At 37.9% G+C, this 20,589-nt stretch overlaps 3 protein-coding genes across 4 annotated transcripts; all 3 read left to right on the forward strand.

Annotated features, from left to right (window-relative positions):
- Positions 1-277: 277 nt before the first annotated feature.
- LOC114722663 (uncharacterized) lies at positions 278-1,745 on the forward strand. 2 transcript variants are annotated; one of them, XM_028908744.1, is made up of 3 exons: positions 278-1,079; positions 1,172-1,333; positions 1,534-1,745. In XM_028908744.1, the coding sequence occupies exons 1-3, from the start codon at positions 855-857 to the stop codon at positions 1,606-1,608; spliced, it is 462 nt and encodes a 153-aa protein (XP_028764577.1). In that variant the 5' UTR covers positions 278-854; the 3' UTR covers positions 1,609-1,745. The 2 variants fall into 2 exon arrangements, with proteins under 2 accessions (XP_028764577.1, XP_028764576.1); XM_028908743.1 differs by having other exon boundaries at positions 281-1,079; positions 1,172-1,345.
- An 8,082-nt stretch (positions 1,746-9,827) lies between these two features.
- Positions 9,828-11,852, forward strand: LOC114722638 (cationic peroxidase 1-like). Its single transcript, XM_028908715.1, has 4 exons — positions 9,828-10,034; positions 10,112-10,303; positions 10,428-10,593; positions 11,467-11,852. Exons 1-4 carry the CDS (start codon positions 9,828-9,830, stop codon positions 11,850-11,852), a joined length of 951 nt encoding a protein of 316 aa, XP_028764548.1.
- A 1,527-nt stretch (positions 11,853-13,379) lies between these two features.
- On the forward strand, positions 13,380-14,731 carry LOC114722566 (peroxidase P7-like). The gene is made up of 3 exons (XM_028908626.1): positions 13,380-13,601; positions 13,764-13,958; positions 14,062-14,731. The coding sequence occupies exons 1-3, from the start codon at positions 13,380-13,382 to the stop codon at positions 14,617-14,619; spliced, it is 975 nt and encodes a 324-aa protein (XP_028764459.1). The 3' UTR covers positions 14,620-14,731.
- Positions 14,732-20,589: the final 5,858 nt, after the last annotated feature.

Consider the following 20,589-nt stretch of genomic DNA (forward strand, 5'->3'; position numbering starts at 1 on the left):
ATTTTATGCAGATACAATCCCTCAAGTAGTTGAGTTGAAATATACGTGATGTTTCTATCTATTATTCCATTTTTAGTTTTGGGGTGGGGGTTGGGATGTGACGATGAGTCAATGAAAGGAAATGAGATGATTAATTAGTGCCATGTGTCATATGTACCAGGTAAGACTCCCAAGGATGGAATAAAATCCCAGACATTTATGCACTCTCGTGAAAGCCGGATGACTAGCTCACTGGTCTCTGGACTCTGGACTAAAAACTAGGCACACTAGCTTCCAGTAAATTATTAGTGTAAGTTTATTTATTTCGTTCCTACTAATTTCGTTCCAATTCAACTTTTTAATGCCTCGTTCAATTTTCATTCATTTATTTTATTATCATTGTTATTGTTATCTGGTGGCTTTTATTATTCAAATGAAATTGAATAATAAAAATATAGAAGACGCTTATTATTTCCCTTATAACCTGTGAGAATTCGTTTTGTTCAAGTTGTTGTTACTGTTATTTTGTTAAGTATTTTGGATCAAGATGATGTTTTAAAATTAAAACTCTTGACTTGATGTCCAATAATTTCAAAGCACGTTAAAAATATTCCATACATTTGTGGGTGAGAGAGAGGGAGAGGGAGGGAGGGAGGAAAGGAAATTTTGATTCGCAGAGAAAAATGAAAGCTAAGGGTTGAGAAGTGGGGATAGGGGTCAAAGAGGTAATTGTGAAGGGGAAGAGCATAATTCGATGTGGGGGAGATGAAACAGTAGAGGTGATCAGGAAACAAACAAGAGAATCAAATATTTCATTGAAGGCCTCATCACTCATAGTTTCTATATATAAAAAAAGAATAAAGGCCCCAATTCTCATGGAATTAGAAGGAGGAGGAAGGAAGCTAGCAGCAATAATAACCAAAGGCGGAAGAAGAAGAAGAAGAAGAATTGAAGCTAGCAGCATAGCGTACATGTCTTCAACACGAGAAAGAAAGAAAAAACATGCTCAAAACAAAGCCTCATCAAATCACACACAGGATCTGAATCATCAACAGGAGGAGGCGGAATCCTCCTCTTCTTTCCCCGATGACTTGCCCACGGTACTATATCTACATGCTTAGCTTGCTGTTATTGTGTCTGTGTTCTGTGCCTTCATTGATCCATCATGAATATTATACCGTTGCGTTTGCAGGTGAGGGTGGAAACCCTAGACAAGGGATTCCGAGTTAACGTGTTCTCCGAAAAGAATTGCCCCGCCATGCTCGTCTCCGTTCTCGAGGCCTTCGAACAGCTCGGCCTTGATGTGCTTGATGCTAGGGCTTCTTGTGAAGACACTTTCCAGTTCGAAGCTGTGGTAGGATCTCAAGTATGGCACCAATTCATTCATCTGCATATATATATCTGATCTATTACCCTTCTCTGCTTATTCCTCAATCTCTATTCACTTATATATATCCTTTTTCCTCAACTCTTGGATCAATAAATCTGTATGTTTTGTTTGTTAGTTTCTGTTTATGAGGTTTATGGGACGAAACTTAATTGGTGATATTGCAGAGTGAAGAGAAGGAGATAGACGCCCAAACGGTGAAGCAAACGGTGCTGCAAGCAATCAACAGTGCCATGGACTGATGTACCTGATAGGAGCAAGAGATGAAGTACCTCCTTTTTTTTTTTTTTTTGTCTTCTTCTATTTTTTTTTTCAAGTGTAAAATTCACATATATCCAAATTCCAAAGTGAAAGGCCAAACCTAAATTACCTCTTCGAAGTTGGGTGTCAGAGAATGGGTGGACAGGAATCGTGCAAGTTGGTTCGTACGCTTTTCGGCGTTCGAAGGGCATGAAATATTAAAAGGAGAGAAGCTTTAAAAAAATTAAAATAAAATATATGAGCTAGGATTCCTCGACGTATAGGTAATATCTGAGTTGAATACTTGATGGAATTTAATTCAAATTAATGAAAATTTAAATAATCAAGTTCCCAAAGGTGGTTACATTGGTAAGGGAAAGAGAGTCGTGGTTCCAATTGGGTTAAGTTGATTGCTTGAATCTCGTAAATGGGGGGGGGGGGGAACTATCATATGAGGAAAGCCACCTTAAATGAGCCAATCAAGACTCAAATTTGAACAGCATCGACACCAAGTAATGCAACACTGACTTACCGAAAAGACTGACTGCTTTCCGATTTTTCGTTCTGCCTTTACTAGCAAAGGGGCTTTAGGCTTACCATAAGCTTGACTTAAAAGTAAAAGAAGGTCCGGAAAAAGAACATGCAAGGTCTGATACCAAGTCTTTTCGCTACTCAATATAAGAATTTGTTTTATTTTTATTTTTATTCTAAATATAATAACTTAATCTATTTTATCTCTTATATTTATTTTTTTAAAGATAGTTTTTATACTAATAGTAGTTCTAGTTAATATATTTGATTAGCAAGGATATTTATGAAAGATAATACATATTTATTATAAATAACTAATTTAAACTAATTTTTTTAATATATTCAAATTAGTCAACTAACTCTTACATACTAAGGATTAAAGACAGGAGGTAGTGTGATCAGAGTATATGCAGCATAGTCAGCTATAAAAACTCTGTCCAGTGTCCACTTCTTTAAAGTACCGATTACTATTTTTTCCCTAAAGTTTTGCCACTTGCTCATTAGCACCTTAAATAAGTTAAATAATTAAGTTAACTAGATATATAGTTGAATGAACTTAAATTGCCTGAAGCAGAATCGTACTTTGGATGAAGTGGAAAAGATGGGTCCCGCTATTCTTTGCCTGTCAAGAAAAAAACATTTTGTGATATTTAAAAAAGAATATTGACATTTAAAAATCAATTTTCAACTGAACTCTCTCATCATGATTTGTTTTCAACTAAGGTTCTGTTATTCTTAACTGAGATCCGACCATTTACGAGTGAGTCAATGTTCTTAATTGTTATTACTACATTCGATCTTTCATATAAGAATTTGTTTAGCTTTTAATTTGATTTTAGATATAAGACCTTAATCTTTTTTTGTCTCTGATATTTATTTATTTATTTTTAAAGTAGTCATTGTAATAGTTGTATATGTTAAAGATTTTATCAAATGGTAGTTTTATTCCTAGCTAATGTATATGATTAGTAAGCAAGAGTATTTTAAAAAAGCCACTATCTATTTGTTACAAATAATTAACTTAACTGATTTCTTAATCACTAGCTTTTATACCAAAGACCATGGGTATTATCACTTATTACTCTTCTTGTAATGTCCCAATTAAGCATCTTTTCCTCTCGTATATCTCTCCTTTTGGGCATGACCTCATCATCTGGTTTGAACTTGTGAACAGTTGACAAGTATGAAAGCGGCAAAATGCCTTTGCCTAAAATTTTGAAATCCAATATACTTAAATAATATTTTGAAGAATGTTTGTGTTTCATTCAAAGCAATGAAAATACAAGATTAACGTAACATGATGAGTATTAAAGTGGGACAAGAAAACGATCTCCAGAGGCCAACATGTTTGAAAACGCGCCGTGTTGTTTGAAGTGGTTTTTGTGTTTTTCTTTTTTCGAAAATATTCAACCCATCGCATAAATAGTTATAAAGCATCCCATATTACTTCATATATATATTTATATATATATATATATATATATAGGATTGACATCACTCACTGTTTTACTCTCCATCTAATTATTTTATTCAAGGTATCGCGCATATCTGTGTGTGTGTGTGTGAGAGAGAGAGAGAGAGAGAGAGAGAGAGAGAGAGAGAGAGAGAGAGAGAGAGAGAGACTCAAGGATGAAGGATATCTTATACTTCATCGTTTCCACTTACATGTTTTAAGTACCACCCCTAAAAGTTGAGCATAAATTTTGAAGTCCTACATAATTTTATTTTATTCTAAATGGGTGAATTAGACAAAGGCCGCAAAATAAATTCAAATTCCGAAGTGATGATATCGGAACCCAGCAGCCTAATTCTTAATCCACGACCCACTAAATAGGATAATGGGCTTTTTGTTTACAGCAAGTCTGGGCTTCCTTGAGGTCATGGAATGGATTTGTGTTCCATTATTTCTAGTCTCAGAACATCGGGCCTCAACGATAGTCATCTTGGTTTACCTCTTGGGCTGAGTCAATTCAGTTAGACTTTGGGTTCAAAATATAATATATACTATAGATTCTTCAGCCAGGAATTATATGATTGAGCCTTTGAAAAAATATTATATTTTATGTCATTTTTTATTAGAAGACTAATATAATAGAATGTAATTAAACATTTTTACCCGATTCTAACTTTTGCTGAAAAACACACCCAGATATTACACAGAGCAAAACTAACCAAAGTATCATCAAATTATTCATAAAGTGGTGACTACATGCAACGAAAGAGAGCAGACTTATAAATAAAAGACACACGACTTAACGGATTATAACTGGTAATTAAGATACATTGACAGCACCAAGTGGAGTCTCCTTCTGATCTCCTCAATTTATTTATTCTTAATTCACTGCTTCCCCCTAGTATTATAGCCGCTTCAGCAACCGTGCTTCCCCCTCCTCTGTTTTTAGAACCTAATGCTGCAAACCAATCAATAATAAGGCGTTAATTAATTATATTTGATTAACTTTTTAACTGACGAACCTTTTCAATTCGCTATATAATTTGCTTCCCATTTTTCTTAACTTTTTAACTGACGAACCTTTTCAATTCGCTATATAATTTGCTTCCCATTTTTAAATGGGGATGCAGAAGGCGTCTAATTTGGTATGTATGAATATCATATCATTGAAGTTAGAAGGGAACTGAAAGGGAAACCTGGCGCAGTTGGTGGACATGCTGATCTTGTAGGGGATGAAAACTCTGCAGAGAGAAGGCATAGCTTGAGCGAACTGAGGATTGACTCCCGGGAACCTACCGGCAGCTACTTTGAGGCAGTTACAGACCGCACGGCGGTCCGGGGTGGTTCGAGCAGAGTTGACGGTGGTCCTCATTCCGTCGCAGCACGCCTGCGGAGGACGGCCGCCATTCTTGAGGTAACTGAGGCATGGTGCCAGGTTGCCTTGCACTTGGCCACACGTAATGGCCTCAGCCATGGGTGGAGCCACCACCAGCACCACCATGGCCATGCACGCTGCAACCATGAAGAGCCTCCCCATCATTTTCAAAAGAAACCACCAAAGCTGCAACCCAATATTGCTTTCTTTTGGTTTGTTGGTAAATTGGCGCAGGTATGCTTTGGTTTGTGAGTGGCAAGTGATGCGAATCAAAGTGTTTATATAGAAGTGAGGAACGCATCCCATCAGCTAGCTAGTAAGTCAGTAGCTACGAGTTATGGAGACTGAAGAACCTTGAGTTGGTGGTAGTTGCGTGCAATTTAATGCTCTCTCTCATGTCTATCTTCAAAATATATTTAATCTTATTATTCCAATTCGAAATACATACTGAAGTTCTTTGTGATAAGCGCGTTGTAAAACTCGTATCAGCATCAATTAGATGTGCTAATATTATTCCATAAATATGAAACTGATGAATGATGATGTAGCAGTGGCAGAACGGCTCACTGTATACTTGTGAATAAAATTGGAGTGGCAGTGCGTGAGTGTGTGTGAGCAAAACAGCACCGATCAGGATAATGTGGCGTCAACTACGTACGTGCTCTAGATGTTCCGGACACACATTACAAGAAGTTTTAGGATTTTGAGATAAAACACATGGGAAGCAACAACTTTAATAATTTCAAGTGAAGTTTTAGGACATTGAATGTCAACAGCGTGTTTACAGTCGAAGAAAAAGGAATGTCTACCGCAAATTTTGGTATATATGTACTTTTTACGTCTTCTTACTCTAAGGTCGTGATTTGTAGGTCTGTCTTTAAACTAAAAATTCATATATAAAGTAGTATATATTGTACATTATGAAATCATATAGAGAAGATGTATCACAATTCGCTGTAGGCATTCAAAATCCCATGTTGTCCGTCATGAGGCCTTTGTGTAAAGCGAGGGCCACAATCATGTCCATGGCACAAAAGTTGGATTGATCCATCAACTGTTTGTAGATCGGATGTATTGTTCGGTCATTATTCTCACGAATTGTACCATTACGTAAATTAATGAGAATTTAAATTAGATTTAACTGAATAAAAGATCATATTTGAATTCATGATCTTGTTCAAATTTAGGAGTTTAATTAAAATATCACTTTCCGGTCCTAAATATAAGAACTAGTTGACTAATTTGAATAGATTAAAGAAATAAGTTAAGTTAATTATTTATAATAAACAGGTATTGTCTTTCCTAAAATATCCTTACTAATTAAATTTGTTGGTTAGAACTATTATTATTAGAAGGGCTATCTTTAAAAAAAAAGAATAAATATGAGAGACAAAGTGGATTAAAATCTTATATTTAAGACCGAAATAAAAATCAAACGAGATCTTATATTAAGGACCAGAGGTAGTATTATAATAAGCATTTGGGAGAGATATATAGTTCTAATACTTATATATCATTAGAAAGACGAATAAAATATATGATGTCACTTTGCTATCATAAATATCTCCCTCATCACCCATCAACTCTAGAAATAGGAGTGCTTTCTTTTTTTTTTTTTACCAGAAAGTCAAAATATAAATCGAGAAACACATTCTTACGTGCATTATATGTGTTATGCCCAAACAGAAGGCTTTAGCAGTCGTATGTCTTTCCACTTCTATTTATTTTCTGATAGTTTCTGTTTTCTGGCTTATATACAATGAGTTATAAACACTTGGTCTTGAATTTAGAATCGGAAGAAGATCACAGATTTGAATCTAAAACGGATGACGATAAACCCGGTAACATGATCTCGCTTCAATCTAATACTGTGGTTACGTGAATTCTAGAATATTTGACGTTCAATTACATATGAAATGTTCACAATTGACATGATCTCCCTTTAACTTGAAATTGCATGAAAATCCCCCCTTGTTTTCCCTAATGATTTGTGTTTCGATAAAATGGAGAATTTATTCAGGAATCAGAGTAATTAAACTGATGATGCAAGAATTCTAAGCAATGCGGAGATCCTATTTCGCTGGCACCGTCTATAAGTTTGGAGGCCTTTTCATATGTATTAGTTGGAAAAAATTGTATACGCAATTTCGTATAATTTAAGGAAAGTAGGATCTATCCCAGTTTAGTGCTGACTCCATGCAATGCACTTAACGAAAAGAGTTGGGCATGTTCAAAGTTGGAGGCCAAGAATGGATCCAAGAAGCAATACGGCAAAGACATGGCTTCCCATTAATTTTGTGTCAGAAACCAAACTCTTTCTGAGATTTCCCATTCCTTCACGCATGGCTTCGCACGTACATCTCCTGCATTTTCATGTGTTGCCCATCACATCCAGAAAAATATTGCCAAAAAACCAGATGAGTATTGTTTAAATTAAACAATGGTTGGCCTAGTGATGACCTTTCACCGCACACATTGTTCTCGATTACCAATGGGTGGTCCTGGCATCATTTAATAAAAGAGCTGCGTGCTTGACTTTTCTTCCCCATTGCGCTTATATATCCTCCATATGATATATCAATAATACAGTAATGGCGAACATGATACGTACGTGGCGTGCATGCATGTCTTCTGCATCTTATTCTTCGGCCACGCGTTTGTGCCTATCATTCCCTTTCATATACTTTCATTATTTTTCCCATTATTTTGGCCCTTCATGTTATCATTTTGTCAGTCCTATTTTTGGAGAGCGATCATTTCGCCATCTTGACGCTATAAAAGCTCGCCCTCTCCAAGGCGGGTGAGCTGCGTTATTAATTCTAATATATATATATATATATGTGTGTGTGTCTTAATTCTAACTTAAAAATCCTAACTAGAGATTCAGGCCCTCGTTTCGTCTGTTTTTAATTTTCTAGCTATAGTCTCCAGACGAGTTCTTGTTGTGACTATGTATAACCATTAGTAATAACTTTGTAATTGCAATAATATATATAGAGAAAGGAGACTCAAAGTGCTGCTATATTCAAAATTAATTAGCAGCTCCCTTTCTCATGATCCATTGCAATGCTCTACTCTTTAGCGGTCAGCTCAGGTTACTGCAGAAGTTAAGCATCAATTAGTTTGGGTCATTTACCAGCATATATCACGATTCATTCATTTCTTTCTTTGTTTTTTTTCCCGGCTAGATAGAAATCATTCATATTCGAAAAATTAAAAGCAGTTGTGCAATTAATTTGTTGTGGTCCATCTATTTGTGACTAAATATATTATATTCTTCTTGACGAGTAGTATGACAAACAAAGATGCGCTGAATCTCAAAGGGTGGCATCATATCATGAACAACGAATAATGTTCAGACAAGAACGAGTGCTTATTGCTTAAGGTGTTTAAAATTATGGTAGTTTCCACCCAAACACAACACCCTCTAAGCACGGGAGGGAGTACAATGAATTCAAGTTGTTCACGCCAGAAAATCAAGGTAAACCCCGTTAAGGTCTGAAGGCAGATCACAAAAAATCCGGATCTGGATATACGGGAGTCTGTTTGTAGACATTAATTTTAGAATTAAATTTTATTAAAAGGAAAATAGTTTTTCAACCCATAAACCAATTACCAATTGCTATAAAGTACTTTGTCAAGATGAGTAAACTTAAATCTGGTTGAAAAAAAATCGATTTTTATGATTAATCTGCTGGTTACGCCATACTTCACTTCCTCCTCACAGATGGGAATGAGCCTTTTTAGGGGGCCACTATAGGCCCAATCATGATCCATTCCTTCCACTTTGGGCTTCTGTCCGTGGCAAGCCTACGATACCTAATCAATCAATTATTAATTATAACCTGTAACGAAAAAATATATTAATTATATCCATCAAGCCTCATGGTCAAAGAAATCTATATCTATAATCAATAAACACAATTTTAATTACTGCAAAATGTACTTCCTGCCTCACACGTCTTTCAATTTTAGACATGTTCTAAGGGCCCGTCAACTAAGATGTCTGTGAAAATACATCAAATCAAATAATAATAATGCCGAATAGGACATCGAACAATTTTTAAAACAAAAAATTATTTAAATGTTATTCATCTACATATATAAAATTCTTTGCATGATGGGGTGATTGACGAGTTGATAATTCGCTTTAAGCAACGAGGTAGGCCACATTACTTTGCAATAGCAAAGTGTATTTGATTATTTTACCTGAAAGAAAAGGAATTAGATTGTTTAAATTATGAGTGACAATAATATATAAGTCAAATGGTGTAGAAGAGTACAGCTACCCGAATACTGGCCTAGTGGTAACTGGCTAGGCCACAAGTGAGGCGAGTGCTCTTTGAGGTTCGAATCCTCACTTGTTAAAAAGGGTACCGGGGAGGGCTTTATTTGTCGCCCGGCCCGAATCCGGACTAGTCGATCGCTCGGGTACAACTGGCCCAAAGAGGCTGGGGCCCAGAAAAGGCGCGGTTGGATACCGGATGGTTTATATCAAAAAAAAGTAGAAGAGTACAGCTAAGGGCGGAACATGATTATATTATTACTATAATTAATTAATAAGTAATTCATTAATATAAAATTCGAAGGTCGTGTGCTGCGTGTGGCTCAAAAGAGAAAACCAAAGATGATGTGCATGCATCTTGTGAGCAGTCATATTGTTAAGCAAGCACGTACAGCTAACATCCCACACAATTAAACAAAGTTGTATGCTCATAAATAATTACATATATCATACATAAAGCAGTACAGGCCGAGGCTCCCAACTCCATTCCAGTTATAACGTTTGACAGTTTCAGTTTTGCTGGCCCACTGAATAAGACAGTCCAAAACTCACAGCATTCTTGTTCATTCTCTCTGCAATGAAACTCATCAGCTGCTGCTGCTTCTTCTTGTTGGTACTATGCGTTATTAATGTTTCAGCTTATGAATTGTCGTCTGGTTATTATGCATCCACATGTCCTGCTGCTCTCCTCACCATCAAAGCAGCGGTTTTGGGCGCTGTGCTGAAAGAGCCTCGCATGGGAGCTTCCTTGCTTCGTCTCCATTTCCACGACTGCTTCGTCCAAGTACGTAATTTCTTTAATCAAGTAGTGAAGGAGATTGATCAACAATCGTGTTTACTTACGTTTTTCTTTGTTGATAGGGGTGCGATGCGTCCATTTTGCTGGACGACACGGCGAATTTCACAGGTGAAAAAACCGCTTTTCCCAACGTGAATTCCCTGAGGGGTTACGAGGTTATAGACAACATCAAATCTGTTTTGGAGTTGATGTGTCCTGGCGTTGTCTCCTGTGCTGACATTGTCGCTGTTGCTGCCAGAGACTCTGTGGTTACAGTAAGTATATTTAACTGAGGAGTCATAAGCATATATAGCGATTGTTTTGTTTTGTTTTGTTTTTTTTTAACACATGATTAATTAACACTGCATATAAAATATAATGATCCCATACACATGTCAGCTGGGAGGACCATCGTGGGACGTGAAACTGGGGAGAAAAGACTCGACCACAGCAAGTTTAAGTGATGCTAATAGGGATTTGCCGGCTCCCTTTCTGGATCTCAATGGCCTCATCGCTGCTTTCTCCAAAAAGGGATTCACGGCCCAAGAAATGGTTGCTTTGTCAGGTAATATAACAGCCCTTTCTATACTTCTTTATTGCCTTTTATAAATATATTTCACCAACTTGAGATTACAAGAGGGGAGATTGAGACTAGCAGGGAGCTAGTGAGCTTCAGGCAATATAATGATGATTTCCCTTCACCCTAAGTCGTCTCTCCTCCTCACTCTTTTACTCTCATCGAAGTGCTGAAAAAAGTTCTATAAATAAACTTTTAATTATTAATTTGTGCCCTTCCTGACGAGTAATGTCGTTGCTTAATTTGTATATAAAGCACAAACAAGCATATTTTAAGTTTGGTATATTAATTAGCTTATATACATATATGGACTTGTTCCACTATTAGTTGGCATTAATGATAAGTGCAAAGAATCCAATTGACATGCACCACCAAATGCCGTCACTCATCAATTCTAATCTATTGATTTGATTCATATTGTTTCATAATAACTAGCAATGCATGTGTCTCTTTTTCTTCAAAGAAGAACAATCAAAAGCTACGGTTTTGTTGATTGTATGAAGCCATAATCATGCAAAAGCTAAGTAGAATCTTGATGAGTCTAAACCAATTAACCTTTCAACTTTCTAAAGCTGTGATCGATCTGAAGTAATGAAGCCATGCTTTGTTCACCTTTTACCCAGAACAATAGATTAGATACTCAAGAGGAACATGTGGGAAAGCTATGAGGCTGATGGATTAAATCAGGTGCCGTACAGTCGAGTAGTGACCACAGAGGATCTAGATCCCAAATAGAAGTGCCTGACTAAAGTGATTAATGAATGGTTAATTATTGGCTAATTGTACATATATAGATGCAGCAATCCCATTAATTAATTGGAACACTGATTTTCATGAATGGAAATGAATATTATTGTTCAGGATCGCACACAATAGGGGAAGCGAAGTGCGCAACTTTCAGGACGAGGGCTCACAACGACACCAACATAGAGCCGTCGTTTGCAACATCACTAAGAGACAGATGTCCAAGCACAGGTGACGATAGCAATTTGTCACATTTAGATGTCACCACTCCCAACTTTTTCGACAACTCTTACTTCAGGAATCTGGTGAACAAGAAGGGTCTCTTGCACTCAGACCAAGCACTCTTCGATGGAGGCTCCTCAGATTCCTTAGTCACAACTTACGTCTCCGAGCCTTGGCGTTTCAGAGCAGACTTTGCTGATGCCATGATTAAGATGAGTGAACTTAGCCCTCTAACTGGTTCCGATGGCCAGATCAGGAGAAATTGCCGCAAACTCAATTGACGACTTCAATTCTATATATCATTCTTACTTTCTCTCTATTTCTCTCCCTATCTCACTTGTCTTGATCACTAAGCCCGCTCTACTTTGCTGTTCTCTCATCTCTGTTGATGTTGGTCCTTTAGTTTAATTTAATTCGTTGGTTTTCTGGTTCCAAAAGAGATTTGATGTATTTATTTTTCGGAGAAATTGTGAATGGAATTTTAAGTCATTTATTATGAGTAAGGATGTGCTCTGCGGGATAAAAGCAATGAAGAGAATGATGTCGCGTCCAAATTAAACTAAAGAGACAAGAATTTTGGGAAGGAAGGAGGATGTAGTGAGATTTTGGAGATCGATTCTTCCGTGAGGACAAAATTGCTATTGTAAAAACCTAAAATGCTTGTGTGGTTTAACTTGCCTTCATCCAAATTAGCCAGGGCTAAACATGATTTTAAAAAATCAGATGATATTAAGAAAAAAAGGGGGCCGGCCAAAGAAGAAGAGGGTTGGCTCCTTCTGGCGGGTAATTAAGTTATTTATTTTCTGCAGCTTTTTTCTCTCCTAACGAGGTTAAGTCGTCTGTATATGTTGTTTAACGATGCATCTAATGGGTCAAATTCATTTAGAGCTCGGACTGACATAAAAGAAAAAGAAAAAGAAATTCGAAACACATAAATTTACAGAAGACTATTCTAGAGGCTGTAATGACTTTTAGATGATACATTGAAACAGGTTATTTGATTAAAAAGAGCAGTTGGTTTATGCGTTAGTTAACAGTGCCAAACCAATTTATGCTAAGTGGATGGTCAATCGTCATTATCGTGCGCTGGCCCAACAAGAACCCGACCCAATGCTTTTACTTTTCTTCTTATTGACCACGTCCCCAAGCAGAAGAAGTATAAGAGAGAAGAACGAATAAGAGGAAGAAAAATTGCTGGCAGAGATATTTAAGCTTTTTTGGGTTTCAACAACTCTTGTATATTCAAGTAATTTACTCTAAAAAAGTTATGGAAGAGGTCTGTCATTGTTGTTGACTAAGTTGTTGTTTATATATGCTTCATATATGTCGGCATCCAAAAGCTATATTTTTACGCAGAAGAGCGTCATGACAGATTCTAAAAAACTGCTTTTTGTAAACTTTGACTTTGCTTTCAAGAATTAAAAACTATCTAGCTACCTATTCTATATTATCAAGAGATGCTACGGACACAAGCACTTTATCACGGTATGTCCCATAATAAACGAGCAGGTAAAACTTCGAAGTAGACTAAATCAATATATGGAAAACAAAAAAAAAATTAAATCCAATGATGGCTGAATCATTCTTTACATGATTGCTTGCCAGAGTAAAATTGAGCGTTAGCAAGTTAAACAATATTTTGCTTACTATGCTCAGAAATGGTCGTTTGGACCTAGTCCCAGTCGTCGGTATTGGCAGGCTTTATATGATGCAGTTATGGTTTGCCCCGTTCCTCTGCTTCCTGCATTATATATAGAGCCTAATAATCAATTTGTTGCTCATACATTGGAAAATATAGAGTGTGGAAAATGGCCTCACATGGGTGTTTATCCATCGTCCTCTATTGCTTGGTGTTTTTAGGTGTTGCTAACACGGCTCTGTCATCACCTTCACTGTCTCCTGATTTCTACGACCACTCCTGTCCTGAGGCTTTGGAAGCCATCCAAAGAGTCGTTCGGGCCGCCGTCAACAACGAGCGTCGCATGGGCGCTTCTTTACTTCGCTTGCACTTCCATGATTGTTTCGTCAATGTATTGTACCTTTCTCATTCCTAGCTACCTATATGAAACTCAATTATATATGCATGTATATACTTTAGTTCCTGATATTTAAACCACACACGCACGTGCATGCGAGTGTATCATGATCTATGGAGTGGCGGTGTGATTGGATGAATATTTGATGATGAGCAGGGATGCGATGGATCGATTCTTCTAGATGATTCGGAAACCATAGACAGCGAGAAGAATGCAAATGCGAATTTGAATTCGGCAAGAGGGTTTGAAGTGATCGATGAGATCAAGATGGAGGTGGACAGAGTGTGTGGCGGCCCTGTTGTTTCTTGCGCTGACATTTTGGCGGTGGCAGCTCGAGACTCCGTCGTGGCAGTACGTATATCATCCTAATGATAACTAAATATAAATATGAATGATAATGAATTAGCTAGCCTCATTAGTTAACGAAATCAATAATATCTCAAATATATTGCAGTTAGGGGGCCCGTCATGGAGAGTGAGTGTTGGCAGAAGAGACTCCAAAACGGCAAGCCGAAGCGCAGCAGACGCAGACATCCCAGCACCATTTTTCAGCCTCTCGCAGCTCATCGACAACTTCAAGAAACAAGGCCTGAACGAGAAAGACCTTGTCGCTTTATCCGGCGGCCACACCATTGGTTTCGCACAGTGCCGCAACTTCAGAGACCGCATCTACAACGACAACTCTAACATCGACCCCTACTTTGCCCAAGACCTTCAAAGGGGCTGCCCTAGAGACGGAGGGGATGCCAACCTGGCTCCACTGGACCCCACCGCTGCTCGCTTTGACGAGGCTTACTTCGCCAATCTGCTTCACAAGAAAGGCCTTCTTCACTCTGATCAGCAGCTCTTCACCGGCGGTTCCACCGATGAATTCGTTAAGAAGTACAGCTATGATACTGAAGCTTTCCACCAGGACTTCGCCGATTCCATGATTAAGATGGGAAATATAAAGCCCCTCACTGGTGATCAAGGCGAAATTCGGGGCAACTGCAGGAAGGTTAACTATTATTAAAACTCCATATGCGTGTGCATGCCTTCAACATTAAAAATTATTTCAATATTGTGTATGACAGCCACGAGACTTTTCGTTAAGAAATTAAATAAAATATACATATACGAATGTATATTGGATTATGTTCCTTAACTAGTTTATGAAATATTGTAAAAGATGTGTAATATCTAATACTAAACAAGCTATATTTTAATCTTTTCACATATATAATACATACATAGATAGTATAGCTAACAACAGCCCCGTTTGTTACTTGAAACTAGTTTTGATGCTAGTAGAAGAGGAAGAGGCACGGAAGTGAAGCTTAAAAATGTGTTTGGCATGTGTGTTCATGAAAACATTGTATTATTTTTATAATATGAAAAGACTAATATTTTCTTATATTAAAAAGAAAAAAAACAGAGAGGGCGCTCTCACCGAAATTTTAGAACCGTAGGGGTCGTCCACCACATTATCCGATCACCATCATCTGTCGCAAGAATATAATTTATAAATCAAACCAAATAGAGCCAATCAATCTAGAAAATTGATTGACCTAGTCCAAAATCAACAATTAATCAATTGATTTCAAAAAAATCGAAAATCAAAAGAAGAAAACGACCAGAAAAAATTGCACACAACTACAAACATGAAATCAGACTAGCACCTACAGTCGAAGAGCACTAGCAAAATAGAGCGTTGGAAGGATAAGGAGAAAATATTGAACCTTCACCATGAACAATTGCCGTTTCATTGTCGTCGCCGTCGCCTCTCCATCATGAATGGTTGCCATCGCAGGAAGTGAAAATTAAAGGGTGGAGATTGGAGAAGCTCTTCGTTGCCCACAAAGAGAAATTAAGAACCAGATCGATCATGGCATCTCATTGCTCCTATTGCCATCATTAGCACTTATCAACCACATCAATATTGTCTTGCCATCCATGATCGTCAACTTCCATCAAATTAATGGAGTAGTTGGCTTTCCTTCGAAAATGGAAATGCAATGCCCAAAATGATTAAAATAATTAATGGGTTTCACATGCTCACTTCTGCTTTCATGTTCCCACTTCCTACGAGCATATACCATAGTATTTGATTGGAGTGACTTTTTTTTGGGATGGGGAAGAAACGGATTTCGCTCTCCTCTGATTTGCTTGATCACAAAATGGATTAGAGTATGCTTAATTAAACCATCCTTAGTAAAAATCGATCAAGTTTTATATTTTGAGTAAATTGATTAGTTTGGTTTGATTATTTATGTTTTGCCCTAAACATCTCAAACCATGTTTTAAAACATCCTTAAACATAATATTATTATTTTCTGAAAGTTTGTTTTCTTCCGGAAGAGGCTTTGAAATGCAATGAGATAGTGACAAGCTAGGAACGTGAATGAAATTGATGGAGACCGCGGTGCGGATGTAACATCAAGCATTAATTGCTCTATTATATTCCCCCACAGTATTCATCTACTCTTCAGAAAGATCATGGGGCTTCAAGGCTTAACACACGTACTTCATTACGGACATGATCGAAATCTTAATGAGAGGATAGATGGTAAATAATGTACGAAAAACAAATTAATGAAATAATATATGATACATATTCTTATTGTTGTAAATTAATTTTTTCAAAATCACACCGTACCGACCTAATAATGTCTTATAAACAATACTCTTATTTGGCCTTATTGTATATGTCGTATGGATGATGTTTTAAGAACATCTCACTCTTATTATTCATTGAATTAACATCGACGTCACATTAGATTCTCTATAAAAGGACAGAGATCAGACAGAGTGTGATGCAAGCAAATAACTAAATATATATGATGGTATGGAGTTTATATATTATCTTCATGTACTCAATTTTTCCTATACGTAATTGTATTAATACGTGTATATATATATATTAAAAAGAGTATGAAATGGGACAGCATAATTATGTTTGACAAATTAAAGAGATGTATTATTTGAGTCCATCGATCATTTATTCCATCCTTTCTAAAATATCTACACGCACAGAGTGATTTCCCTGGAAGCATATGAAACTCTGCATATGGGACCATCATATGCTTTGTTGTATATCTACATCATTTGATGAGCTGAGACTGTGAGACAGTAGGTAGGATGGTTAGTTAAGTGAGAATGTAATTGTGGCATCGAAAGGGGTAGCCCCTACATGCTCACATGACAAACATATGCGACAATCTCAGACACCACTGTCACTTCCGTTGCCGGCAAACTTACACGACAAATTTACATGAATCAAACCTCTTACACGTACGTACGTCCCTACGTTTCCTTCTGTTTCAGCAATCTCAGTCTTCTTTTCCTCTTCTTTTAATTTGCTCGACTCCATAAAATGCCTTGTTAAACATACACACACACACGTTCATTCACAAGGGAATATTGGGTAGACATCTCATATGTGTCATCAATGCACGTCAAAATTGAACACAATTATCTTCATCTCAAAACTAAAGTACAGTCAACAAGCTAAGTAGATTGCAATTCACAACTCAGCTAATTACTATCGATCTTGCTAACTTACTCACGGTACAAGTAGGATATCCAGACCCAAAGGATTTAATTAGTGCACATGTCTAGCTTGGAACAACAAACGAAAAGGAGAAGACCAAGAAATTTTCTCCCCTGTGAGAGCGACCATTCTCTCCCTAGTGAGAGCGACCATTCTCCTTTTGCGAGCTCAAAAACTAGTCCGCTTCAAGCCTAAAACCCCTTTTCTTGTTCCGTTTGTTAATTCAGTACTGTTCGTCTTCAGAATCATGGAAGTTGTAATGGATGATCCCAATGATTGTGCCCTTGACTGGGAAGATGAGGAATCGAAGACGGGGGGCTTTGCTTTAGTAGGGAAATTGGTTTCGCCTCGCCCAATCAATCGAACTACATTTCGCAAAGCTCTTGATCGTAGCTGGAATGTGAAAGGTAAGCTGGAAATTCAATTTCTGGATGATAATGTCTATACGTTCTATTTTGTTCTGAAACAAGAATATGAAAGAGTCATTCGGGATGGGCCGTGGGCGGTGGATGGATATTTGCTTAACTTACGCCCATGGTCGCCGCTCTTAACAGTGAAGGAGGTTCTCTCGAGTAAGTGTATTTACTGGGTTCAGATCCATAATCTCCCACCGCGAGTGATGACTAAGAAGAATATTTTGAAGATTGGCAATGCGATAGGAGAGGTCCTGTGTTTTGAAGACCCAAAAATGGATGAATTGTTCTTCCGAAATTTTGTTCGAGTTCGAGTGGAGATTGATCTCACTAAGCCATTGATAGCAGGATTATGGGTTCCCCGACCCGATTTGGATAAGATATGGATTCAGTTTAGGTGTGAAAAGTTGCAGAGTTTTTGCTATAATTGTGGAAGGGTGGGTCACGATCATCGTAGTTGCGAAAGGGAGAAAACAATGTCGGAAGAAGACCCTTCAAAACCAATGTTCACAGCAGATATGAGAGCTAATCCGGTCAAAGCCATGTCGGCGATAGTGATGATTCGTGAAGATGACTCTATTTCTGTGCAGATGGCGCCGGCGCGTGAATCATCCTCATCCCACAAGAGCGTGGATGAGTCCTTCTCTCGTGTGGGCCAGGGAATCAGAGTGACGGTTACAGAAGGTGTGAAAGGAAAGGAAACATGTCAAAATGGTGCAAAGGAGGGCAAGGGTAGCGTGAACTACTCTGAGGGTCCCTCTGCTAATGGCACCATACATACAGTAGATGGATTAGATTGCATCATGGAGGATGATGAGGTCTCCAGCCCAATTAAAGACCATGGTGGGCCGAAGACTGATATGAATATTCAAACTAGCCCAATCATGAATAGGAAGGATATGGACCGACCTGTTCAGAATCTGAACATGGAAGAGAGTCGTATCTTCCTTAGAAGAACGGGTCCAAATAAAGGTAATTGCAAGAAAGCCCTGTTCCAGTCAGCTCCCCAAAAACTGTTTATGAACATAGGACCCTTACATAGTCGAACTACCTGATGATAGTGATGAGAGTAAGAGTCATAGCTCTCAAGAATCAAAGCGTGTCTTGCCACAACTGACTTACGAAGGGGTGCTAGTTCAGAAATTTGAGAGGGTTAATTTGAAAAGAGGATTAGAAGAAACTGAAGAAGAACAAGTTGCGAAACGCCAAAAGGTGGATACGGTGGAAGATGTGTCAATAAATCTGGATAAAGAAAATCAACTAGCTTTCTCAGAGGGAAAAATTACAGAGAATGCTAGGAAGAAGAAAAAAAGAGCTTCGAAGTCTAATGGAAAGGAAGGTGAATCAGGCTTGTTTGAAGTTCCAATTCTGGAAGGTAATTCGATTCCTAGAAAGGTGCTTTCTGAAAATTCTGAAAATTTCTCTTATGTCTTTGCTGCTCAGGGGCTTGGTGGCCAGCCACAAATGGCCACCGGGTCATCATGAATCTACTAAGTTGGAACTGTCAAGGGTTGGGGTCCCCCTTGACAGGCAGAAATCTAAGATTTCTGTGTGATAAATATAAACCCCCTCTGGTTTTTCTAATGGAAACCAGAGTTCAAATGGTCAAAGTTGAACGATGGAGAAGGCGATTGCAATTTCAGAATAAGTTTTATGTGGAACCTGCTGGCATTGGGGGTGGACTAGCTGTTTGGTGGAAAGATTCGGTACAGCTAAAAGTCTTGATGGCTGACAAAAAGCTGATTCATATTAAAATTAATTCAGGTTTAGATCCAGTTACAGGATTTATGACTTTGGTATATGGCCCACCTAAGGAAAGGTTACGTAGTGCATGGTGGAGGAGACTGAAGGGGTTAAACCCTGGACAGGATACCCCTTGGATCTGTTTTGGGGATTTTAATGAGCTTCTATATGACTTTGAAAAAGAGGGAGGTAGAACACGATCTTGCATTCTTTTGAAGACTTCCAGTCTTTCGTGACCACTTGTATTTAATGGATCTGGGATACAAAGGCATGCAATTTACTTGGTCCAATAACCGTTAGAGGAGAACAATGTTCGAGAAAGAATTGACAGAGCAGTTTGCAATGGCCCTTGGCATGATGCTTGTCCAAATGTTCAGGTATGCAATCTGGAACCTTTAGGTTCTGATCACTCTCCCCTTTTGATTTCTTCCCATTACTTTGGGCTTGGTAGTGACAGGAATTTTCGGTTTGAATTAAACTGGCTGGATCACTGTGAATATGACTCTCTGATTAATAAAAATTGGGAGCATACCCCTAACTCTGTGCTGGATGTTATGTACCTGTTTAAATCTAATCTTGATCGAGTAAGAAAGGTTCTAAGTGACTGGAGCAAAAAGGCCTTTCCAAACAATCAAAAACTTCTGGCCAAGCTAATGGTTGATTTTAAAATCTGTTATGAGGGCAAATGGGACGCTGATTCTGCTGCTAAAGCTAGTAATATAGCTGCCCAAATAGAGGAAATTTGGACTAGGGAGGAAAAATATTGGTTCCAAAGGTCTAGAGTTAAATGGTTAAATTGGGGGGATGATAACTCCAAATTTTTTCATGCCACAGTTACCCAGCATAGACGACGCAATAAATTGTGCATTTGAAAATGGATGATGGAAACTGGACTGATGATTTGGATAAAATTAAGACTTGCTTTTCTATGTTTTATAGAAACTTGTTTACTGGCTGTGGTAATAGGAACTTTGATTCTGTGCTATCTTATGTTCTCCCTGTGGTGACGGAAACTGAAAATAATTGCTTATTGACCCCTATCTCCAATGAAGAAATTAAAAAAGCTGCTTTTGACTTGGGAGGTTTGAAAGCCCCAGGTCCTGATGGTTTTCCAGGGGTGTTTTATCAGCACTCTTGGGAAACTGTGGGGCCTCAGATTTGTGAGATGGTGCGTGTTTGGTTTGATAATGGTACTGAGTTAAACATGGTGAATAATACTGATCTTATTTTGATCCCTAAAATTGATGCACCAGAATCAGTAGGACATTTCTGCCCAATTAGTCTTGCAACTTTAGCT

The sequence above is a fragment of the Neltuma alba genome, unplaced genomic scaffold, assembly GCF_004799145.2.
Source record: "Neltuma alba isolate B1F8T4 unplaced genomic scaffold, ASM479914v2 tig00012097_pilon, whole genome shotgun sequence".
NCBI classification, from domain to species: domain Eukaryota; kingdom Viridiplantae; phylum Streptophyta; class Magnoliopsida; order Fabales; family Fabaceae; genus Neltuma; species Neltuma alba.